At 37.0% G+C, this 26,230-nt stretch overlaps 1 protein-coding gene and 2 pseudogenes across 2 annotated transcripts; all 3 read left to right on the top strand.

Annotated features, from left to right (window-relative positions):
* LOC18774854 (probable mannitol dehydrogenase) lies at window positions 1,104-2,549 on the top strand. The gene is made up of 4 exons (XM_007206402.2): window positions 1,104-1,160; window positions 1,247-1,435; window positions 1,538-1,691; window positions 1,813-2,549. The coding sequence occupies exons 1-4, from the start codon at window positions 1,104-1,106 to the stop codon at window positions 2,016-2,018; spliced, it is 606 nt and encodes a 201-aa protein (XP_007206464.2). The 3' UTR covers window positions 2,019-2,549.
* On the top strand, window positions 5,474-12,133 carry LOC18775461 (annotated as a pseudogene). The gene is made up of 11 exons (XR_002272032.1): window positions 5,474-5,829; window positions 6,041-6,154; window positions 6,467-6,980; window positions 7,062-7,215; window positions 7,300-7,496; window positions 7,613-7,675; window positions 10,107-10,523; window positions 10,592-10,824; window positions 10,940-11,455; window positions 11,535-11,688; window positions 11,812-12,133. The product of XR_002272032.1 is annotated as an uncharacterized LOC18775461 (transcript).
* LOC18773771 overlaps window positions 12,114-26,230 on the top strand; it is a 27,285-nt pseudogene continuing 13,168 nt past the window's right edge.

The following is a 26,230-nucleotide window of genomic DNA, read 5'->3' as shown; positions in this document are numbered from 1 at the left end:
ATGACATTGTGTATACTGGAAACAATCAAGAGATGCTAGAGGAGTTTAAAGAAGATATGAAGGAGAAGTATGAGATGTCAGACTTGGGTCTTCTTCATCATTTTCTGGGAATGGGGGTGATTCAAACAGAATCTAGCATTTTCATTCATCAAAAGAAGTATGCTTCTGCTTTGTTGGATAAGTTTGGATTGAAAGAATGCAAATCTGTTTCTATTCCTCTTGTGGCTACTGAAAAGTTAAGTAAAGAAGATGGAAGTGGTGCTGCAGATGAAGAGCAGTACAGAAAACTTGTAGGCAGTTTACTGTATCTTACTGCTACAAGGCCAGATGTGATGTATGCAGCTAGTCTGTTAGCTAGATATATGCATGGACCGTCAAACAAGCACTATGGAGCAGCTAAGAGAGTGCTCAGATATGTCAAAGGAACATTGGACTATGGTTTACATTATATGAAAGGCAAGAAGGCAGTTTTAGTTGGCTTTTGTGATAGTGACTGGGGGGGATCAGTAGATGACAGCAAGAGTACCTCAGGCTATGCGTTTTCCTTTGGTAGTGGAGTGTTCTCATGGGCTTCTGTGAAACAGAATTGTGTTGCACTTTCCACTGCAGAGGCTGAGTATATAAGTGCTGCTGAAGCAACAACTCAAGCAATATGGCTCAGGTTTGTTCTTGAAGATTTTGGAGAGTTACCAGCTGAAGCAACCCCTTTGCAGTGTGACAATACATCTGCAATCTCCATATCTAAAAATCCTGTGTTTCACCAGAGGACTAAACACATTGACAGAAGATATCATTTCATAAAAGATGCCTTGCAGCAAGGAATTGTTGATTTGGTATACTGCCCAACCAAAGAACAAGTAGCAGACATTTTTACAAAGGCCTTACCAAAAGATAGATTCAACTATCTCAGAGATAAGCTTGGAGTTGTATCAGCTCAAAGCTTAAAGGGGAGTATTAGTGTATAAGCTGTGAGCTAAGTAAAGTTAGAGTAAATAAGCCTTGTTTTAAATTGTGTATTCACTTAGTCTAGATTATGACAAGTGTAAGGCTGAGATTGTATTGTTGATTGTGTGTGTACAGCTAAAGCTAACGGTTGTGTACTCATGCCTTTGTGCGTGAATTTTGATAAAAATATATACACTCACTCTCAGACTTTGAGAGTAACAGAGCACTACACATATAGCTTGAATCTTCCTCTATTCTCTCTGTGTTTTCCTCTCTACTCAAACCTTCCATAGAAACCCAGCTAAGAATTCAAACACTAACAGTAGGTGTCGCTGGCCTTGGTGGTCTAGGCCATGTGGCTGTGAAATTTGCCAAGGCTATGGGGGTTAAGATTACTGTGATCAGTACCTCCCCTGGAAAGGAGGAGGAAGCTATTAAACATCTTCATGCTGACTCGTTTTTGGTCAGTCGTGATGAAGATCAGATGCAGGTGAGACCGTACGATTCATTACAATACATGATCAGTTGAGACCGTACAAAGAAATAGTAGATGACCTGACAAGTTTTTAAATTTTTGCTTCATTATGCATAGGCTGCCATGGGCACGATGGATGGTATTATTGATACAGTCTCTGCAAACCATCCTCTCTTACCTTACATTGATTTGTTAAAGTCTCATGGAAAGCTTGTTATGGTTGGTGCACCGGAGAAGCGTCCCGAGCTTCCGGTTTTTCCTCTGCTGATGGGTAAGCATATGATGAAACTCCCTTCAATGTCTCATTGCGTTTAAGTATATATGTACATATTTTTGGCTCTTTTTCTCCATTAATTAACCTAACTATTTATATTTATTCTGAAATTTACTAGGAAGGAAGATAGTAGCTGGTAGTTGCGTTGGTGGTATGAAGGAGACACAAGAGATGATTGATTTTGCGGCCAAGCACAACGTTACAGCTGATATTGAAGTTATCCCTATTGATTATGTGAATACTGCAATAGAGCGTCTTGCTAAAACAGACGTTAGATATCGCTTTGTCATTGACATTGGAAACACATTGAAGCCTAGCTCTTAATTTGCTTGTTTCAGTTTTAAATTTTTCGTATGAGGTTTTGGTTTGTGCTATGTACAATCTTGCAGTTTAAGCGAGGGCATAATAAACCAGTGGTCTCACAAATTTAAGCCAGGGCATGATTTCTCTCAATCATCCTGTTTTTTTAATGTTGCTTGACAACTTTTTTGTTTCATTTTTTAATCTTCCCAGACAACTTTTGTTTTTTGCTTTTGTGTTTTTTTATTTTCTAGCTATTCTTCTTCATCAGTCGCCCCTCTACTCTTTATTTCTTTACTTTATTATTTTAGTGTTCTAGACAAACAAATAAAAACAAGGTTTTCGGGCTTACAAATACAAGGCTCTTTATTTATTTGACCATGAAACTTGCATGTGTTAAATAGTAGAATTCTATATTGATGGTTTTATAAGCCCTATCTTTTTAGTCGTTGAATCATATAAGTAAAGTTAGTATGACGCAATGATTAAGAGATAAAGCCAAATCTAAAACTATTTGTAAGTCCCAATAAATATATTCATAAATAAAATAAGATATTAATATGTGAAGCATCATACATCCTGAATAAACCTAAATAAAACAGAAGCAGAAGTCTTATGCCCTATGAAACCTGCACCATATAAGAACTCTCCCCTAAAGCCTCGTTTGGTACACCTCTCAAGCCTGAATTGGATTAGATTAAAATTAGGCCCACGTTTGGTTCACCTAATTCTAATTCTAATTCTAAGCAGGGATTATTAATGTGGGGCCCACTAAAAAAACTTCCTTAGAAGGTGTTAGTTAATCCCATGTAAAAAGAGGGGACTGAACAATCCCGTGCGTTTTCAAGAGAAATTTTTTAAAAAAAAATCCCTTGCGTTATGTGCTAGCTCATACTCAGCCACTCAATTCAAGTCATGTAATCACCATCATCCCGATTCCAATTCAACACACTGGCTTCACCATTAACATCATCATCATCATTCACATTATTGAAATCAAAATTGAGGATGCTCATCCTTCTGCTCCTCATATCCGTCAAATCAGTCGAGTTCTTGATCGACAACGACTCCAGAACACAATGTAGTGCCGTCGAGCTCGGACCCAATCGCCGAGCAAATCCCATGGATCTGAGTTCATGCGAGGGCTCGTGCTGGTGCCTGCAATGCCTCGGCGAATCTGAAATCGCCATGAAATGGAAGAACCAAAATTGAGAGAGAGAGAGAGAGAGAGAGAGAGAGAGTGCTGATAATTTTTGGGAACTCTCACTTCCCTTGCAGAGATCCAGTGGCTGCTTGTTGATGGTTTTGGGTGAGTGTGGCTTTAGGTTAAATAAAAAAATATTTTTATTAGTTTTTTAATTTTTTAATTAATTAAATAAACATATTTTTATTCAAGTCCCAATCCTAGTCCCGCATTATACCAAACGCTGGACAAGCCTTATTAAGTTTAGTCCAAGCTAAGTCAATCCATGACAGTATTTAAGCTTAGTCCATACCAAGACAGTCCTGCGTAACAAACGACCCCTAAAGATTATTATTATTATTTTTTGGTCAATTCTCCCCTAAAGTTATTTTTGTTGTCAATTCTCCCCTATAAAGCTTTTATCCTCAGTTTACAGGCTAGTCACGAACCTAAACATTTTTTAGGCATATATAATAATTCTTGTGGGGGAAAGAGCATTTACTTTCTTGATAAGTCAAGAGAAAAATAAGAGTAAAGTTTGACTCTCCTCAAAGCAAATAAGATTTTGACACTTACGAAATTCTAAAACAAAAAAAAAAAAGTTATAAGAATTTTAGAAGAATGTTGCTATTTCCACTTACCTGTCATATTTTCTTACCCATCTAATCTTAAAAAATTTAAAGACAAATTTATTCCTTTGTAAAGGTTTTTCTTTTTTGGTCAATTCTCCCCTAAAGTTTTTTTTGTTGTCAATTCTCCCTTATAAAGCTTTTGTCCTCAGTTTACAGGCTCGTCACGAACCTAAACATTTTTTAGGCATATATAATATTAATTCTTGTGAGGGAAAGAGCATTTACTTTCATGATAAGTCAAGACAAAAATAAGAGTAAAGTTTGACTCCCCTCAAAGCAAATAAGATTTTGACACTTACAAAATTCTAAAACAAAAAAAAAAAGTTATAAGAATTTTAGAAGAGTGTTGCTATTTCCACTTACCTGTCATATTTCCTCACCCATCTAATCTTTAAAAATTTAAAGACAAATTTATCCCTTTGTAAAATGACTTATGAGGACTTAATCCAAAAACCTAAACTCGCGTAATCAACCTATTTTACCATTTGACAAAAAGAAAAAAAGAAAAAAAGAAGAAAGTGTAAGGCCTCGTTTAGGATTGCTTTTAATTGCCAAAAACCTGCTTCACTTTAAAATTAAGCAGTTTAAGGTGTTTAGTAAAAATAAAATATCTCTATTATTTTTAAAGTAGTGGCCTTTTGACAGCAGCTTTTAAAAGTAAGCTCTTGGTTGCTTTTCAAAGCTACTTTCAAAAGAAGCAGAGATAAGTCTTTAATGAATTATTTTAATTCCCAAAATACCATCATAATTGTTTTTAAGTGACACTACCTCCACCTCCACATGCAACTCCACCACCTCCACCACCACTACCACCAAACGCCACCACCACATGCTCCTCCTCCTCCACCACCTCCACCTCCACCTCCACCTCCACCTACACCACCATGCCGCCACCGCTACCACCTTCACCTCTACAACCACCATCTCCACCACCATCACTACCACAACCACTGCCTCTAGCTTCATCACCACCCACAACCACTTCCACTATCACTGCCACCTTCACCTTCATCTCTTTCACCACTACCTTCACTTCCACTACTGAACTTTTATCAAATAAATTATTTTAGGAAATAGAAAATGCTTGAATTAATAATTAAAGGTTTAAAAAATAAGAGATATTTAGTCATATACCCATTCTTAGCACTAATATTATAGATAAACCCTACACCATTTCATTTCTATAAACAAACCCAAAAAATGATAGCTGACCCAATTGAATTTAATTTTATTACTTTGATGTCCCATTGAGTGTTGGGCTTTTTATGAAGTTTTGGAGTTGAGTTTGTTTTAATAAATCAATGGTAGTTTTGTATTTTAAAAGAAGTTAAAAGCCTTTTTGTTATATTATAAATGGGTTTTGGGTGTGTTATAAATTCTATTTCATATAGGGGTTTTGTTTTTAAATAATTTGGGCTCTTAAATTGGGTATAATAGTGAATCTAATTAAAGCATATTTTAGAAATAATGATAGGTGAAAATATAGAATTGTGTTGTTTCAAATTGATATAGTAGTTAAGAAAATACAGTAGGTGGGAAAATAAAATAGAAATGAAAAGAGCAGCATTTATTTTAGAAAAAGAAATTAATAAATGGCAAAATTCCATTTATTTTTAGAACGAGCACCTCATTTTGAAGGAGTCAAGCTTTTTATAAAGAATACGAGAGATTTTAGAGGCACTGCGAAGACTACCGTGTACTTTTGCAAGAAAATTTTCTGGTCAGCAAAGAAAGATTCCCTCTCTGCCCTTTGCTCACCCGATGCGTCAGCTCAGCACCAAACCTGTTGCCACATCATCTTTACATATACATGCATGAGGTCTCATAGTGCCACTTGTAAATTGCTACTTTCACAATCTGTCCCTCACACAAACTCTCACTCTGCTATCAGTCGATTTGTGTTTGAAGTTTGAAGAGAAAAAATGGTGAAATCTCAAGAGCATGAACACCCCAAGAAGGCATTTGGATGGGCTGCTAGAGACTCATCTGGTGTTCTCTCTCCCTTTAATTTCTCAAGAAGGTACATACATTATTAACCCTACTACTAGATCCGATTATTGTTTCTTTGATTTACATTTTCACTTCATCTTGGATTTGTCTGCTTTTTTTATGATTAAGTACACAAGTTTCTGGTTTCTTGTTTTCTTTTTTTATGATTTAGTTGGTAGTTCTTGCTTTCCAGGATCTCAGTTTTAGATTTGTCGTCTAAAATTGAACTGATTTGGTTGTAGAGAAACAGGAGAGAAAGATGTGACATTCAAAGTGTTATACTGTGGTATATGCCATACTGATCTTCACATGGTTAAGAATGACTGGGGTTTTTCTACCTATCCTCTGGTTCCTGGGTATGTAGTCATATACCATCCACTATACTAAACATATACAAACTTTTAACAAAAAATTACATTCATTTTCTATCAATTTTAACAACGTTATACTTAGAGAAATTCTTTTGGTCCGGCATCGGCCACCCGCACAACCAAGCGAGGCCCATGGCCACTCTCGGGTGGGACAGGGAATGTTTGGTTGTGATAGAATGACATAATGGCAGCTGCCGGGACTGAGATGATTTCTCCGTGAATTGGACTAATGCTATGAATCTAGTTCTTGAGTAACTTAACTAATGAAATGCATGCACACTCAATTGGGCAATGTAGGCATGAGATTGTTGGTGTAGTGACAGAGGTAGGGAGCAAAGTAGAAAAATTCAAAGTTGGGGACAAGGTAGGAGTTGGGTGCGTGGTAGGATCCTGCCAATCTTGTGATAATTGTGCAAACAATCTTGAGAATTACTGCCCCAAATATATACTCACCTACGGCGCCAAGTACCATGACGTAACCATCACATATGGAGGTTACTCTGATTTCATGGTGGCCGATGAGCACTTCGTAATTTGTGTTCCGGACAACCTTCCTCTTGATGGTGCTGCCCCTCTTCTATGCGCAGGAATCACAACCTATAGCGCATTGAGATATTATGGTCTTGACAAACCCGGTATGCATGTGGGTGTGGTTGGTCTAGGTGGTCTTGGACATGTGGCAGTGAAGTTTGCCAAGGCTCTGGGCGTTAGGGTTACAGTAATAAGTACCTCCCCTAATAAGAAGAAGGAAGCTATTGAACATCTTCGTGCCGATTTGTTTTTGGTCAGCCGTGATCAAGATCAGATGCAGGTGATTACTTAAACATGTAGCATTGATCATGAATTTAACTAGATTATGATCTAATTAATCTTTTGTCTTCTAATTTGGTAGGCAGCCGTGGGCACAATGGATGGCATTATCGATACGGTTTCAGCAGTCCACCCACTCTTGCCTTTAATTGCTTTGTTGAAGTCTAATGGAAAGCTTGTTATGGTTGGTGCACCAGAGAAACCCCTTGAGCTTCCAGTTTTTCCTTTGCTAATGGGTAAGCCTATGACATAACTCACTTCTTTCATGGAGTTGCATTGGATGATGGTTTATTCAAGCACTTAGTTTGGAAATGTTACAGGAAGAAAGATGGTTGCTGGTAGTAATATCGGAGGCATGAAGGAGACACAAGAGATGATTGATTTTGCAGCCAAGCACAACATAACAGCCCAAGTTGAGGTTATCCCAGTTGATTATTTGAACACTGCCATGGAGCGCCTTGCCAAAACAGATGTCAAATACCGATTTGTCATTGACGTTGGGAACACATTGAAGTCTACTTAACTTTTGCATCCCGGTCTAAATCAATGGATGAACTGGCAATCGAAATTGAGTTTGATTTTGTGGTCTCAATTTTTGTTGTGTTTTCTGTAAACTTTTCTTGGTACTATCAGCACAATATGATAGGATGGATCTTATCTAAAAGAATAAATGGAAAAGTTTCAGGTGAGGATTTGGTTTGTTTTGTTCCAATCAAGGATTCCAGTTCCACCAATTCAATAGTTTGAAAAACAATCACATATCAACCATGTTCGGAATTCTCAAATTCACATATGTGCTGGAGATAATATATTGGTTATGCGCATCCGTAGATGTCTTTTGTGAGAGGATAGTATTGATAACTGATCTCGTTTACAGATCTTGTTTACAATTTCAAATATTAATATTGGTTGAATTTTAAGAATTTTTTATATCTAATTTCTTTATGAGAATTGACTTTGCTCACTGTATGTTTGCAATGGTTGTGTTTATTGTTTTGCATCTTATTCTATTGTTTGCAAGAATCCTTTTTGGGGCTATGTTCTTTGTCTCTCTATTGGAGTGTAGATAACAGTTTAACTAAAAATATCTCAAATTAGCCAATTTTTTCTACGAATATATAATTCTTACACAAATAACCTAAAATCTGAATGCTTCCAATTATCAAATCAGAGATCTTGAAGAGGCAATTGTTTGTTGATCCACCTGAGGCACTAGTAACGAGGAGCATACCTGAGGCAGTAGTAATGAGGAGCATATATTAAAGGGGAGCATGGTTTGGCACCTTAAAATTAAGGAGGAACTCCTCTTAATGGAATTTTAACATTCACTAAATTTTAAAAGAAAAAAATTAAAGGAATTCAAAAGCTAAAAACAGCTAAAAGAATTTGACAAATGTGAGAATCCTATTTATTTTGAGGAGGAATTCCTCCTTGAAATTGGTACTCAGGTGACGAGAGGTAAATTTAAATGCTATTCAGACAGATAGTTGTAGGAGACTTTTTTTTTTCGGCAGCTGTAAATGGGCTGGGCTGCCGTAAAGGGCAGACTGATGAAATTGTCCTCTTTGTCTGAGTTCGAAAATTAAGCTCCAAAAATGCTTCGAAAGGGCAGCAAAGCCTTAGGAAGTATTTTGGTTACCTTCACCAGCCAAAACAATGGCAACTTACAAGTAATTTTTGCATACTTACAGATAAACTTTTGAGCTTGGCATGAGAGGCATGTGGCATGGAAGCAAAATCAACATGAGTTTAGCACTGAGGGGAAATTTAGGCTTTCTTAGGGGGGAAAAGGGGAAGTGTTAAGGTGAGAAAGGAGAGATTTGTAGGAGATTTGGCTAGGAAGAGAGAAATGAAGAACAATGCTCTTCCGGCAGCTTGACAGATACTCTGTCTGCCAGAAGAGAAAAATGGAGAAGAGGGTGAACAGTGCACGAGATTGCTAGGTTTTTGCAAGTTAGAGAGAAAGCTTGCTCTTTGAATCTGGGTTGGATTTGTTAGGTAGGAGAAGCCTCATTTTATAGCCGCTGGAAACCATCGCTTCTCAAGAAACCCTAATGGCTTCTACTCATTTTGGCCAAGCTTTTCCTCTCATTTCTCATCTCCCTCCTTGACTCTTCCCATTTTGATGAAATCCCTTCTGTCTATTTGCACAAGATCAGAGTTTTTTGGAAGCTTAAGGCCCCCTTTTCCCGTAGTTGTCTCAATGACAAATTTCCTTTCCCAGCCATCTCTTTTATTACTTTCTTCCCTTTTTTCCATGGCCAAGTCTGATGAGAAAAGGAGTTGGGATATATATGCTGCTTCGAAGGGTGTTTCTCTCTTTGGTATCTTACACGCTAATACCCCTGGTTCCTTGGATGTTTTGGATTTGAAACTTACTCCCTCCATGTGCTGGAACCTCCCAGCAGCTCCGTTCAATGATCCTGCAGGCCTTCTCTACGTGGCTTCTATTTTTCCAGCAAAGGGCTGAGATTTTTGGGCTTATTTTGGGGTTTTGTATGGGCCAAGGTGGTTCCTTAAGCAAGTGGGCTATTTTTGTTAAACATTGGGCTTTTTGGTTGTGTCAATAGGCTATTTTGCTTGAGCTATTGGGCTATTTTTCTCCCTTGTGCTCACCGACATGTTTGGGCCTAAGAAATAGGCTTAAGTCTCGAGGCTCCCAAGCAACCCGAGACCTTCCATTTCTCGGCCCATCAATGGGCCTCATGTTGATTCATTTCCATTCATGCCACAACCCACTCAAGCGAGCCCTGGGCGTTTGAGTGGCTTGGGCCCACTTAGGTTTGTAGCGTGGTTGGGTGTGAGATAACGATTTCGTGCTTGGCATAGCATGTCGCTTGGCATGTTTTAATTATGATGCTTGGTGGGATAATTAGCATGGATTTGTAGAGCTAATGCATTTTATAATCTTAATCTCGATTCCTAGCATGACGGATTATTTATTTGGCATGGCACATGGAGTGTGACTTGTGCATGGCGGACTTTCGTGTGCTCCAAATTGGGTCTTTTCTCAATAATATATCGTTTTGGGCCGAGAATATTTTCGGGCCCAACCGTGGATTTTTTGGGCCTCAACAATAGTAATATTCACACACTTTAAAACTTAACCAAATATAATTATGACTAGTCAACAACTAGCCATGAATTTGCTGATGTCAGCATTACGCCACTTGCTCAGGCAATAGCACAGGCTGAATTTGCCTGTGGGCTTGCTCGGATTGATGGTCCCCACACCTTGCCCGAGCTTGTCCTTACACGCTGGCGCTGTCACGCGGGCCTAAGCCCTCTCCTATCTAGGCTTCCTCTTACCGCTGGAAGTGCTCTAACGTGGCATTCTCTACTCACAATCATTCTGACATGGCTATCAACAACAGCTTTCTCTTTCATGGAAATTTCTGATAATTTCCTGTTGCCATTATTGTTTTTCACCAAAAATGCGTCAGCTCAGCAGCATGCACCAAACCCTGCTGCCGCATCCTCTCTACACGGACAACGCATAAACTCCCTCATACTGCCACTTGGGAATACTGCTGCTTCTCAGACTGTCACTCGGTCACTACATCCATTATATATACTGATTAACACTAACATATAGTCGGTGTGTGGTTTAAGTGTAAGAGGAAAAAAAATATGGCCAAGTCTCAAGAGCAGCAACACCCAATGAAGGCCTTTGGATGGGCAGCCAGAAATTCATCTGGTGTTCTCTCTCCCTTCAATTTCTCAAGAAGGTTATATTCTCCTTCAAATCTTGTTTCATTTTATTTACATTTTCATTTCAATCTTGGATATTGGTTTTTTGTTTTTTATTTGGAATGGGAGATTACTACCTATCCCCTAGTTCCCGGGTACATACACACTTTGCTACATACTCTGCACATGGTTATGCTAATCAACTTTGATATCTGATTATGCTAGCCATGTAATTAATCAAATGTTAACTCAATTTAAATGGGAAATCAGGCATGAGATTGTTGGAGTAGTGACAGAGGTAGGAAGTAGAGTGCTAAAATACGAAGTTGGAGACAAGGTAGGTGTTGAGTGCCTGGTGGGATCTTGCCAATCTTGTGATAAGTGTGCAAACAATCTTGAGAACTACTGGCCCAGACTTATACTCACCTATGGTGCCAAGTATCACGACGGAATTCCACCACGTATGGAGGTTACTCCGACATCATGGTGGCCGATGAGCACTTCGTGATTCGTATTCCGGATAAGCTGCCTCTTGAGGGTGCTGCTCCTCTCCTTTGTGCCGGGATTACAACCTACAGCCCGTTGAGATATTATGGCCTCGACAAACCCGGCATGCATGTCGGTGTGGTTGGCCTTGGTGGTCTAGGCCATGTGGCAGTGAAATTTGCCAAGGCTAAGGGGGTTAGGGTTACAGCGATTAGTACCTCCCCTAGTAAGAAGGAGGAAGCTATTAAACGTCTAAAAGCCGATTCGTTTTTGGTCAGCCGCGAACAAGATCAGATGCTGGTATTGTCAAGTTGCATTAATGACTTTCATTTATGTATATAGGAGGATGATCTAATATTTTGTCACCTTAATTTTGTAGGCAGCCATGGGCACAATGGATGGTATAATCGACACGGTTTCTGCAGTTCACCCTATCTTGCCTTTGATTCGTTTGTTGAAGACTAACGGAAAACTTGTGGTGCTTGGTGCACCAGAGAAGCCCCATGAGCTTCCTGTTTTTCCTTTGCTAATGGGCAAGGCGCATATAAATGGCGTAACTCACTTCAAAGTTCAAAGATTGGATTGGACAAAAGAAAGCTATAATTTTGATTGAGAGAATTTGATGAGTGTGTATTAACATTATTTTGCAATTATAGGAAGAAAGATGGTAGGTGTTAGCAACATTGGAGGTGTCAAGGAGACACAAGAGATGATTGATTTTGCAGCCAAGCACAACATAACAGCCGAGGTTGAGGTTATACCTATCGAAAGCGGACGTCAGATACCGATTTGTTATCGACGACGTTGGAAATACATTGAAGCCTCCTGCCTTTTAAGTTGTGCATCATGCAATCGAAATTAAAAGTTCGATTTTGTGGTCTTAACTGTTGTTTGTGGCTGTTGTGTAAACATATCAGACTGTCTGTCAGCACATGTGACAGAATGGATCTTAAATAAAATGGAATGGTGTGTGTATCTTGGAATCAAATTTTCGAGTGAGGTACGATTGATTTTTTAAAGAGATGATCGTTAAATAATGATTCATGATTTTTAAAAGGTGATTTATTAGATCAACAGATCTTATTAGGACTTTTCAATAATGAACATTCATTTTATCATTCAAAACTATTTATCATGGCAACAACATGATCGACGACGATTGACAACAAGAGCATATGTATTTTATGGTTTACGCAGCTTCTAACACAAGGGAGAAGAAATCTGGAAGGAAACTCACATTTGCCTCGCCACAATGGTTTTGACGAGTAAAATTTGTCTTCTTAAAAAGAAGTTGCCAAAACCATTAAAATATGTCTTCTTAAATTTGGTGAGGAGTTTTTCTTCTGGTCTAATTAATCTCTTGACTTATCATCCTTAGCTCACCCAATGCGTCATGAAGCAGTTTACTTTGGACAAGTCCCTATCAAATTGAGGTAGGTAGGACCCACATCCTCTCTCCCTATATATATATATATGAACAACATTGCAATTGCTACTTTCACAATCTCTTCTAATAGTAAGCCTACTATCACGCTGTTTTAAATTTTTATTAAACTGTGAATTATTCTTATTACGTCGTATGTTATATTTTTCGTCGTGTGAATGATATTACACTACTACAAAAAGTGAAAAAGACGACCAGAAAACAACGACGGTCTAAGTGAACACCGTCGTGGTTTATAAAAAGACGACGGTTCTAAAAACACCGTCGTGTAATACAACCTTAGACAACTAAAAAATGGAGTTTCAAATGGCTGTTCAAAAACAACGACGTACATAATTAAACAACCGACGTCTATTTGAAACAGATTTCCGCAGTGTAAAATCAATGCCAACAAAGAACGGCAGAAGTTATGAATCGACCGACGTAGAAAGTAAAGACGACGATTTCAATAAAAACTGCCGTTTTTACTCATAAAATAACACGACGAGGTTTTCGTATAAGACGCCGTATAATTACAAACAAATCCACGGCTTTAAAATACAAAATATCGCCGTATTAAATTAATTTACAACGACGGAAAATATAAATATATCGACGTCATTCTCGTATAGTTCTACGACGTTATCTTTAAATCGTACAATAAAATTTATCGTCGTATTTATTCATTTTATACGTCGTACCTTTAATTTTAACGGTCGTCTTAATAAGAATTTTTGTTAACAATTTTTTTCTTTGATTTTCTTATCCTACGTCGGTAGATCTACTTAATGACAAGAATTGAAATAACCACGACGGTTTATATAGAACACCGCCGACATAATCAGTTTTGTCTGAGATCCCAAGGGTTACGAAATCTTACCAGATGGAACTCTGTTCCACATCATAATCTTAACAGATGACACAGATTTGCAAATATTGCGTCGTGTTAGTTTACAAATTCTAGAACATTAATTTCCCTCATTTTAAATTTCCTCGGGAAAGAAAAATCTATTTATCACGCTTTGGAATTGAAAACTAAAACTGAAAGAATACGGGAAAAAAAACTCTATTTATAATTTAAAATTAAAATCCACGTCGGTTGTAGTACACTTAACGACGTTTAACAAAATAATCTACGTCGGTAATTATAAATCTACCGCCATCTTAACTTAATATAGACGACGAGAAAAGACGACGGTAGAACAGAAAACCGCCGTTGTTTCAGTTTCTTTAACATATCTTTCTGCAGGACTTGTGTAGTTCAAAGCATTGACAATGTCTTCATCATATCTCCCAGAAACTACTGATTCAATTGCTCATGCTTTAGAGGCCATCTGAAGCCATTTCTATTCTTTATCGCATTCTTGAAACCCATCTTCTTCTTCTGAAGCTCTACGGATAAAGGAAGAGGCTATCACAATAAATCCGACGATCTTCTTAGGCAAGAAAATCAAGCAGAGGATCAGGCACATCTGATCTTCAGATTTCCCTGAGAAGCGAACTTTCCTTCGACAGCGAGTGGAGGCCAGGCTTGCATCTCTTTTGATGGAAAGCAAGGAGTATTCAGAAGCACTAAGTGTCCTATCAGGCTTGATCAAGGAAGTGAGAAGGCTAGTTGACAAGCTTCTTCTTGTGGACATATATTTGATGCGAGTAAGCTCAATTTCTCTTTGAGAAAACATCCAAATTATTGTCTTTGAGACATGAGAGACTGAGAGAGGAAGAACTTGGAACCTTAAATGTAAACCGAAAATGAATGAAAGCGACAAATTTATAGAATAAATTTTTAAAACCAACGGCGGTCCTTACAAAAAAACCGCCGTTTAAATTGTAAAATCAACGTCGGTATGATCGACGTATATTACAGAAATCCACGTCGGTAAATTAATAAAAACGACGTGTTAAATAATATACCATGACGCGAGTTATTACTTATGTACTTTAATTTTTGAGTTTACTACGACGGTACCTACAAACTACTGTCGTATTTATTTACCACGTCCGAAGTTAAATGTACCGTCGTATTTTGTAATTTATACGTCGTAGTTATATGTAACCGCCATATTATTTTTTTGAAATGGTTTTATATGTAAGCAACTTTTCGTCTACTTGACTTACACATTTGTTATTTTTATATTCTTATTTTATTTAAATCTGTCATCCAAAAAAGAAACTTTACATATTGCAGAATATTAATTTCCTTCGTTTTAAATTTCCTCCGGAAAAAAAACTCTATTTATAACGCACTGTAATTGAAAAATAAACTGAAAGGTCACGGGAAAAAAAATTCTATTCATAATTTAAAAATTAAAATCCACGTCGGTTATATTAAACCTAGCGACGTTAAATGAAATGATTCCACGTCGAATGAAAAATATTGCGTCGTTTTAGTTAAAAACGACGTAGTTAAATGTAACCGCCGTATTATTTTTTTGAAATGGTTTTATATGTAAGCAACTTTTCGACTTACACATGCACTGTTTCCAAACCCGATTAAAAATTTCAATCTCCCAGAGAAACCTTTTAGTCTTTTTTCCTTGTCAGAGCATTGTCAGAGTTTCTCATCGTCTTCCTCTCGTCTTCTTCGTCGTCTCTGAACTTAAACATCGATCATCTTCCTCTTGCTTTCATTGCACGCAAAAGGTAAGCTTTCATTTTCACTATTTTGGTTATTGTTTTGCATGCTCATACGTTTTTTGTTTGAAAAATCTTTTTACCTTTTTTCTGGCCAAAATCATTTTACTTCTTTCCAAGTTTGATAAAATATACAGACAAAGAGAGAAAGTTTCCAACTTTGAAGACAACTACATCAACTAAATAAGACGACGGTAGACCACGACGGTTCGTCAGTTGTTCTAGCGTCGTCTGAAAATTGACAAAGTTGTTTTTAAAATAATAGTCTTTTTTTATATGCTTGTTTAATTGCAGGTTTGATTTCGCTGAACAATGGTTTTTGTTTTTCCCTTATTTGATAAAATATAAAGAAAAATAAACTAGGGTTGGTATCTAATATAGACGACAAAATATCTTATTGTTTTACGTCGTGTGAATGTTAATACCACGACGGTGTATTACTATTGACGTCGTATGAACATAAATACCACGACGTTATATAAATAATAGTTTACCACGACGGTGTATTACTATTGACGTCGTGTGAACATATATACCACGACGTTATATAAATAATGGTTTTAAACATTTATTACGTCTGAGATTATTTCATTGCGTCGTCTAAAATCATATCATACGTCGTATTTTTTTAATACCGTCGTTTGTGTTCTTAATGTTTTCCTGAAATATTTTCACTTGCAGTTTTGTCTGTTAAAATGGTTTCTCAACAACAAACTAAGGATTCTGGCTCCAAGAAGCTTGGAGTGGTAGCTCCCCAAGACAAGTCTTCGAAGGAGATGAAGTCTTCGAAGAAGATGAAGTTTGCTTCATCATCTGCTGAGACAGAACCAACCAGCCAGACAACAATCTCTGATGATTCAAAGACTGGTCGAGGTATGAGCACAATGCCTCGTGTTGTGAAGAGAAAGCTTCAGAAACTGAGGCCAATTGTTGAGTACAATAAAAGGGGGAAAGGTGTTGGCCAAGCACATATTGAGATGCAGTCGTATATTGGTGTCTTGGCACGCTCCAGGATCCCACTTGTGGACAAGAAATGGTCCCAAATCCCAAAGGATATAAAGGAGCAGATTTGGGAAGCAGTTGACATGGCTTTTGTCGTAGGCCAAGGGGGCAAGACCTCTGTTTTATCTTCTGCTGCCAAAAAATGGAAGGATTTCAAGTCTACACTAACGAGGCATTATATCCTTCCATACACCAATGACAGGGAGAAATTAAGCCAACCCCCTGAAACATATAAATTCATAGAGAAAGCACAATGGGATGCCTTTGTAGCTTCAAGGCTATCCAAAGATTTTCAGTCTGTGCATTCTCAACATTCACAGATTAGGGAGAAACTCGAGTACAATCATCGATTGTCTCGAAAAGGATATGCTGGATTGGAGGATCAATTGGAGGAAACCATGCCTGGGGTAGAAATTGATCGATCTACCTTATGGAAGAGAGCTAGACAGGACAAACATGGTAACATCCCTGATCCAAAGGTGGCAGAGAAGGCAAAATTAATTGTAAGCCTACTCACTCTGTTTTAAATTTTTATTAAACTGTGAATTATTCTTATTACGTCGTATGTTATATTTTTCGTCGTGTGAATGATATTACCACGTCGAAAAGTTTTTAAAAACGTCGTTAAAGGTCTAAATAGGAATCACTACTATGTTTTCTGTAATTATAGCATAAGACGTCGGTGGTTCATTTTCGCGTCGTGTGAAGGATATTACCACGTCGAAATTTTTTTAAAAACGTCGTTAACGGTCTAAATAGGAATCACTACTCTGTTATCTTTAATTATAGCATAAGACGTCGGTTGTTTATTCATTTCGTCGTTTTAAATAAATAACCACGTCGGTATAACTACCGTCGTGATAAGTTATAATAACGTCGGTTTATACGTTATTGCGTCGTGTGAAATTATATAATACGTCGTTTGTACATAAATAACCGTCGTGTGTTTTTTTGTTTATCTTTGTTTTAGGATGAATTGCAGAAACAAGTCTCGGAAGGCAAAGTCAGAGTAGATGGCAGCAATGATGTGCTGACCATGGCTTTGGGCCCCGAGCATCCAGGCAGGGTGAGGGGAGTTGGTGCTGGTGTTTCCCCAAGGCAATATTTCAATTTGCCCAAACCACAGAGGGTGAGCTTTGACGACCGTTTGAAGGAGAGTTTAAGAGTTCTCCTTCAAGAAGAGACTAAAAAGATGGAGGCTAAGGCAAGGGAAGAGGCCTTAAGGATGGAGGCTAGGACAAAACAATTGGTAGAGGCTGAGAGGGAGCATTTCCTGAGTCAGCTTTCCCAATTAATTCCCAATTTTGATCCAAGCATGCTTAAACCAAGAATTAGCCAAAGCCCCAAAAATCCAATGTCTGACAAAGCTAGCTGCTCTGGAGGTGATGTGAGATCCCTACATTTGGAGGATGATACTGCCAAAATGGGGAAACATCAGCCAGATGAAGAGAAGGAAGAAGAAAAGAGAGATGAAGAGAAGGAAGAAGAAAAAAGATATGAAGAGAAGGAAGAAGAAAAAAGAGATGAAGAGAAGGAAGAAGAAAAGGAGAAAGAAGATGAAGAAAAGCATGACGACAAGGTATGTTAACATAACTTTTTTATTTGTTTTTCAAAATTTCAGACGTCGATATTTTTATTTAATCCGTCGTTTGTTTACAACTTAGACGGCGGAATTTTTTTAAGACGTAATAAAATATTTAAACGACGGTTTTTTCACCGTCGTTTAAATGGTTTCAGACGACTCTTTATTCATAAAACCGTCGTCTTTATTAAATTACCACGACAATTTTTTCACCGTCGTTTAAATACTTTTAAAACGACGTTTTATTCCTTAAACCGTTGTCTTTATTGAATTACCACGTCATTTTTTTTATTTCTTTAAACAGGTTATTGAAGTTGGTGCTTATTCAAAAATGGAGGCGCCATCTTCTTTAAAAACCCTTTGTCGTTTTGTGGAAACGACACTCCTGCCTGAGGATAAGACAGTCCAATTTACAATTGATAAGGAGGTGTTTGGTGGTGAGCGCGATACCTTCCTCCTGCCTGAAGATATTACACAATTTGCAGGCATGGAAGAAATTGGAGCTACTGTATTGGCTGTATATATGAGGTTTGTACTTCTAAAATAATAACTCGTTGGTTTATATATTGCGTCGTCTTAACTAACTAACCACGTCGTCTTAACTAACAACCGTCGTGATAAATATATTATAACGTCCTCATCTATTTCAGTACGTCGTTTGAAATATTATAATACGTCGTTTTTTTTATACATAACCGTCGTGTTTTGTGTGCTGACTTGTTTATATTATTTTATTTGTTTAGGTACTTACACGATGTTTTGAAAAAAGCCAATATGTGCAGTATGGTTGGCTTTATCGACCCTGCTACAGTTAGTGCCAACTCTGGCACAATAACTGCAAGATCACGACTGGTAGCAGCTCGACTTCAGAAGACAGACGGTGAACAGATTTTCATGATGCCTTACAATCCAGGGTTAGTCTCCTTAGGATTTTGTTTTTAAGATTTTCAATAAATGACAGCTTATAAACTAACCACGTCGGTGTTTTATTTTATTTAGTCGTTTGAAACTACTAACCACGTCGGTATTTATTTATCGTCGTGATAAATATATAATGTCGTCGTAAGCTACTTTACTTCGTCGTGTGAAATACTATAATACGTCGTTTTTGTAAATAACCGTCGTTTTTATATTAATTTTGTGCAGCCGTCATTGGATTTTGCTGATTGTAAGAGCAAAGAGAGAAACCGTCTATTTTCTGGATCCTCTGCCAGGAAATCGTGTGGTCGATGAAGAGGCCAAAAACATCGTGAACAGTGCTTTAAAAATATATAATACCCACATAGCCCGAGCAGGACGTAAAAATATAATTTGGAAAACTCTCTCAGGCACACCAAAGCAACCCAGCAATGTCGAATGCGGGTATTATGTAATGCGCTTCATGAGGGACATCATCATGGATCCTTCCTTGGGGTTTGAGAATAAGGTAAGAAGAAATTACCTTCATACATTTCACGTCGTTTTTTGTATTATCAACGACGGTCGTGTAAAATTAACGTCGTTGAATGGATATACTACGTCGGTTATGAAAAATATCGTCGTCTATGATTGAATTTCTTTTTATTTATAAACCCTAATAGTCATTGTTTATGCAGTATGCCAAGGGAAACCAGGAAGCTTCATACCCCCAAGAAGCCATTGATGAAGTCCGGAATGAATGGGCAGAGTTTGTTTTCCAAATTATTAAACAGGGCAATTATTGAACACTTGATATTTATGTATAATGTACCAATTTTCTCTATAATATGTAATGTAAAAATTTGTTGAGGTTTTCTTAAATTAAAAAAAAAACAAACATACAAATTGCTTAACCGACGTGTAATACTTTTCCAACGACCTAATAAAGTCAATAACCGTCGTATTTTGTTGTTGCGTGTTTTAAACAAATACGACGTAAAAAAATAGTTAGACGACGTTCTTTGAACAATTGAGTCGTTAATGGTTTACAATATCTTCAATTTCTTAAGGGTTCAGGGTATAATCGACGACGTTTATGTAACGACTGCGGTTAAGTCGTAAAATATATATTTTACGTCGTATAGTTAAATAGCCGCCATGGTTTCTCATTTTAACGACGTCATTTTAACGACTTAGTAGTCTATTACAATTTACAACGTCTACAATTTATTAACCACGACGTGGTTTCTTGTTGTGGTAAGAATATTTTATTATTTTTATATCAAAATATTCAAAATAAATATAAAATAAATCAGAAAATTGAAAAGTCAACTCCTATGAAGTCATTGATATATTTTCTTCCACATAAACCTTGAAAAAATTCATTTTGAATAATAAAAATTTAAAATGACCATCCAAAACAAAATTGTTTTGATGAGTCATAAAATCACTTCTAGTTTTATGGTTTAGGGTTTAGAGTCTAGGGTTTAGAGATTAGGGTTGTTATTTATTGGGGTTTATTTTTAAAGTATAATTTTTGGGTAGTCTAGGGTATATGTTAGGCTTTAAAACCATAAAACCTTTTATAAACTTAATTTTTTAAATTGTATAATTTAGTTTTATGGGTTTAGGGTATTAATTTTTAACGACGGTGTTTGGGTCGTGGAATACATATTTTACGTCGTACAGTAAAACATACGACATGGTTTACGCTTTAAACGACGTCATTTTAATATGTAAGTCGGTTTATATAATTTACAACGTTTTTAATTTCTTAACACCGACGTGGTTTCTCATTTTAACGACGTCATTTTAACGACTTAGTAGTCTATTACAATTTACAACGTCTACAATTTATTTAACACCGACGTGGTTTGTTGTATGGTAAGAATATTTTATTATTTTTATATCAAAATATTCAAAATAAATATAAAATAAATCAGAAAATTGAAAAGTCAACTCCTATGAAGTCATTGATATATTTTCTTCCACATAAACCTTGAAAAAAATTCATTTTGAATAACAAAAATTTAAAATGACCATCCAAAACAAAATTGTTTTGATGAGTCATAAAATCACTTCTATTTTTATGGTTTAGGGTTTAGAGTCTAGGGTTTAGAGATTAGTGTTGTTATTTATTGGGGTTTATTTTTAAAGTATAATTTTTGGGTAGTCTATGTTATATGTTAGGCTTTAAAACCATAAAACCTTTTATAAACTTAATTTTTTAAATTGTATAATTTAATTTTATGGGTTTAGTGTATTAATTTTTAACGACGGTGGTTGGGTCGTGGAATACATATTTTACGTCGTACAGTAAAACATAAGACATGGTTTACGCTTTAAACGACGTTATTTTAATATGTAAGTCGGTTTATATAATTTACAACGTCTTTAATTTCTTAACACCGACGTGGTTTTTCAGTCGTCGTTATATAAAAAATTCAAAATAAATTTAAAATTAATCCGAAAAATGAACGGCCTTACGTTCTTAATCCGAAAAATGAAGTTTCCGTCGTGGAATATTAAATTTACGTCGGTACTTGTAGAACTTTCGCCTTGGTTTTTCTTTCGACGTTTTATAACGCGCGCGCTCTAAAAATTTTCGCGCGACCTAAATTTTTTTAGATTTGGCTCTTAGTCTTATACTTCGATCCCTGAAACCTAAAATTTCAGATTTCACGCGACATAACATTTCGCTCTCTCACTTCTGCTCTAATTAAAAGTTGCACTCTCCAGGCTCGTCGAATCTGTGAGCTCGTCCAACCTGTAAGTACAAACCCTATCTTCCCCTTGTAAATTCATTGAATGATATTAGGTTGTTTTGTTAAAGGGTTTTAGGTATATGCTTTGCGATCTGTTAATAATGTGCTTATAGGTATGGGTTCATGGATTTTCTGTTTAATGGGTTCATGACAAGATCAAATAAAGGTGTACTTTTGCTGGAAATCAACACAAAAAGACACAGATCACCAACTTCCAAATGATTTCCAGCAAAAGGACACCTTTATTTGATCTTGTCATTTTCCGCTCTGGAGAAGGTGCAAAGTGCACCAATGCTTATAGGTATGGGTTCATGGATTTTCTGTTTAATGGGTTCATGGATTACATTATCTGTTATGTTGAATTGGGAATGGATTTAATTTTGTCGTATCTTTTAATCACCCTATGTTATGTTGAATTGGGAATGGATTTATTGTTTTCATGCTTGGTTTCATGTATATGTTGGTTTCTTGCTTGGTTTCATATATATGTTGTGTTCTTAATGGGTTTTGTGTTCTTGTAAATAAACTGAGACACGACGAATTTTAAGGCGTACGACGACGATTACACGACGGTGTTTTTAAACTACCGTCGTTGTATTACTTATACACGACGGTTTTTTCATAAACCGTCGTTTGTATTACTTATAATAGACGACGTCTGTTGAAAATCCGTCGTCTATATATGCCAAATACGTCTGTTTTTGATTAAAACCCGTCGTCTCTGTTGTTTATTACTTGCGATTAGATCATTGTATAATCTGCTATAGTGATGGTCATTGCCTGTATTTTCACTTTATTATAGATAATAGGTTATAGTGTCGGAGATGGATAAGTCATGGATGCACTCGGATAGAAGATCGAAGGCATATGAGTTTGGGGTGGAAGCATTTTTGAACTTTGCTGTAGAAAATCTTCTAACTACAACACATATCCGTTGTCCATGTGTTAAATGTGTTAATTTGAAGTTGTTTGGGGTTGGAATTATAAGGGATCACTTATACTTTAATGGAATTGACCAAAGCTATAAGAATTGGACATTTCACGGAGAACCTTGGGAAGCAACTACTAATGCTAGCAGAAATGTTGAAGAAGATGATGGCCATAGTAGGTACAGTTTTGTGTCTGAAGAAATTGATATGGATGATAATGATTTTGGTGATTTTGGTTCGGATCCGTATGAGTTTGCCAATGTGATTGGGGATGGAGATCAACCAGTGTACCCTGGTTGTAGAAAGTACACGAAGTTATCGGCATTAGTGAAGTTGTATAATTTGAAGGCAAAACATGGGATGAGTGATGTCTGTTTTACAGAATTATTGATACTTCAAGGCGATTTGCTTCCAGAAGGAAATACAATACCAACCTCCATGTATGAGGCTAAAAAGACTTTGTGTGCATTGGGGCTGAGTTATGAGAAAATGCACGCATGCCCCAATGATTGCATCTTGTATAGGAAGGAGTATGAGGATTCAACTAATTGTCCTACTTGTGGTATCTCAAGGTGGAAGGAAGGCAAAGATGCAATCTTGAAAGAGGGTGTGCCAGCGAAGGTGGTGTGGTATTTTCCCCCAATTCCAAGGTTTAAAAGGATGTTTCAATCACATGAGACAGCTAAGAGTTTGACTTGGTGGCATGTTGCTAGAAAATCAATTGACGGTCAGATGTCTCATCCGGCGGATTCCCCGTCTTGGAAACTTCTTGATGATAAATGGCCTGAGTTTGGTAATGAGCCGAGAAACTTGAGATTGGCTCTTTCATCTGATGGATTCAATCCCCACAGTTCTCTAAGTAGCAGATATAGTTGTTGGCCGGTTATCTTAGTTACATATAATCTCCCTCCATGGCTGTGCATGAAACGAAAGTTCATGATGTTAACCTTATTGATTTCCGGTCCTAAACAACCCGGAAATGATATAGACGTCTACTTGGAGCCTTTGATTGATGATTTAAAATCCTTGTGGGTTGGGATTAGAGGAGTGTATGATGCACATAATGGAGAATACTTTACACTCAGAGCTGCATTAATGTGGACAATTAATGATTTCCCCGCCTATGGAAACTTATCTGGTTGTGTTGTTAAAGGATATAAAGCTTGTCCAATATGCGGCGATGATACACCTAGTCACAGGTTGAAAAATGGCCACAAAATTTGTTACATTGGGCATAGAAAATGGTTACCAATCAATCATCCATATAGGAGGCAACGTGCAGCTTTTAATGGGAAACCTGAATATGGCATACCTCCAGAGCCATTAACCGGAGAAGAAGTGCTGCATATGGTTGAAAATGGTGACAGAGTTTGTTAGAAGAAGAAATCAATATTCTTTGATCTCGAGTATTGGAAATACCTTCCTGTGAGGCATGCCCTAGATGTTATGCACATTGAGAAGAATGTTTGCGATAGTATCATTGGTACATGGCTGGAGATCCCTGGAAAAAATAAAGATGGGATTGCTGCTCGATTAGATTTATTGAACATGGGGGTCAAAACTGATTTGCAACCCGAGTATGGAGAAAGACGTACTCGTTTGCCTCCTGGGCCTTGGAATTTGTCAAGAGCAGAGAAGAGAGAGGTTTGCAATTCTTTCTATGGTATGAAGGTCCCTGAAGGTTATTCTTCAAATATTAAAAATCTTGTATCTGTACAAGATTCAAGACTTCTTGGCCTTAAATCACATGATTGTCATACCTTAATGCAACAATTGCTCCCTGTGGCAATTCGTTCTGTTTTGGAGAAGCCTGCAAGGTATGCAATAACTCATTTGTGCTTCTTCTTCAATGCTATATGTGCAAAGACTGTTGATGTTTCCAAGCTAGATAAGTTGGAAGAAGATGTAGTAGTTACTCTGTGTTTGCTTGAGAAGTACTTTCCCCCTTCATTCTTTGATATCATGGTTCATCTAGTAGTACATCTTGTCAGAGAAGTTCGTCTATGTGGGCCAGTATATTTTAGGTGGATGTATCCGTTTGAAAGATATATGAAAGTGCTGAAGGGGTATGTTCAGAATCGTACTCGTCCCGAAGGTTGCATTGCTGAGCGGTATATAGCTGAAGAAGCGGTAGAGTTTTGTACTCAGCATTTATCTGATGTTAGTACAGTTGGAGTGCCTTCAAGCCAAAAGATGGGAGTTTCAAAGCCATTATCAGGTTGCACAGTGAGCGTAGTTGATCAGGACCTGTTGAATCAAGCACATCTATATGTCTTGGAGAATACGGAGGAAGTCCTACCTTATATCGAGTACGTATGAGTTTTATTCTTTAAGTTTCCATTTAAAATTATTTCTTATGTTTATCTTATATATTTGGGACCGTAATGCTTGAATGTTTCGTGTCATGTAGGCAACATATGATCCACATCAAGACTGCTTATCCAAAATTTAGAAAGAGAACAAAGTGGCTGCAGGATAAGCACAATAGCACTTTCATTCAATGGCTACGCTTCAAGGTATATGTTGTTGAATAACGTATTTCTCTTTTAATTTTCTTCTTATTTATATGTTAGGATGAATTAAGATATGATTAATTTGCAGGTTCAAAGTGAACTTGAGGAAGACAATCATGGCGTATCAGAAAATTTAAGGTGGCTAGCAGCTGGTCCAAACATGTCAGTGCCATTATATAGGAGCTATCTTATTAAAGGTATTAAATTCAATATCAAGGCACAAGATGATGTGCGGACAACTCAAAATAGTGGAGTTTATTTACTTGCACATACCATGCAAGTTGCTAGTGCCAAGGATAAAAACCCAATTCTCTCAAATATGGGTTTCTATGGTGTCATTCAAGAAATTTGGGACCTTGACTACCAAAAGTTTACAATCCCAGTCTTTAGGTGTGATTGGATAGATAGTTCTGGTCTTGTAGTCGACGAACTTGGATTTACCCTTGTAGATTTGAGTAAAATTGGACATAGGAATGACCAATTTGTTTTGGCTTCTCAAGTCAAACAAATATTTTTTGTTGACGACCCGATGCATCGTGGTTGGTCGGTAGTGTTATCAATGCCTAGTAGAGAATATAATGATGTTATTGGTGATGAAGTATTAGGTGATGTGATAATTGAGTGTGAGCCATTTACTAGAGGGATGCCAAATGTTGACACATTTGATGAACTGGTAGGTGAGTTAGGCGGTCAAAATATTCGAGATGGGTGTGAAGATATATGGATTGAATGATGCTTATGTAATTGGCAGTGTATGACATTAATTTTGTAATATATTGTAATGTGATTTCTTCACTTTCTACGTTCAAATAAAACATGACGTTATTGTGAATCAGTTATTCAGCATATTTACCGACGTCTTAAAGCAACGTAACAATGAAGAACCACGACGCTATTGTGAAGCAATTATTCAGGATATCACGTCGGTGAAGGATAAAGAACCGCCATGTAATTCAAAATAACACGACTCCAATCCCATAATACCGACGTCTAAAAAACGAGATATATAATCTGAACGTTAAAAAATACGACGTCATCATACATTTTCCACGTCGCAAGTTCTTTTATAAACGAAGAGGAACGAAATTAATTCCGACGGAAATTCATATAACCGCCGTCTAATAACAATTAAACGACGTTATTTGTAATACGGCTCCCATCATAATCTACGTCGTCTATATGTTCTGTAATACGGCTCTCATTTATTTGGAACCGACGTTGTTTAGAAGTTCAACGTCGTCTATATTATTAAGTGCGTCGTGAGTAATGAATACATATAAATACAACGTCGACTATATAAATGTATACATCGTAAATAATGACACTGACA

The sequence above is a fragment of the Prunus persica genome, chromosome G6, assembly GCF_000346465.2.
Source record: "Prunus persica cultivar Lovell chromosome G6, Prunus_persica_NCBIv2, whole genome shotgun sequence".
In the NCBI taxonomy this organism is placed as follows: domain Eukaryota; kingdom Viridiplantae; phylum Streptophyta; class Magnoliopsida; order Rosales; family Rosaceae; genus Prunus; species Prunus persica.
Note: the sequence above shows the minus strand (reverse complement) of the source record. Positions and strands in the feature narration are given on the sequence as shown.

Excerpts from the sequence above, each read along its gene's own strand:
- LOC18774854 (XM_007206402.2), top strand. The coding sequence starts at position 1,104 with ATGCCTTTGTGCGTGAATTTTGATAAAAATATATACACTCACTCTCAG. Across the intron at positions 1,161-1,246 it reads CTCACTCTCAGACTTTGAGA|CTAAGAATTCAAACACTAAC; the intron begins GTAACAGAGCAC and ends ATAGAAACCCAG. Across the intron at positions 1,692-1,812 it reads GGTTTTTCCTCTGCTGATGG|GAAGGAAGATAGTAGCTGGT; the intron begins GTAAGCATATGA and ends GAAATTTACTAG.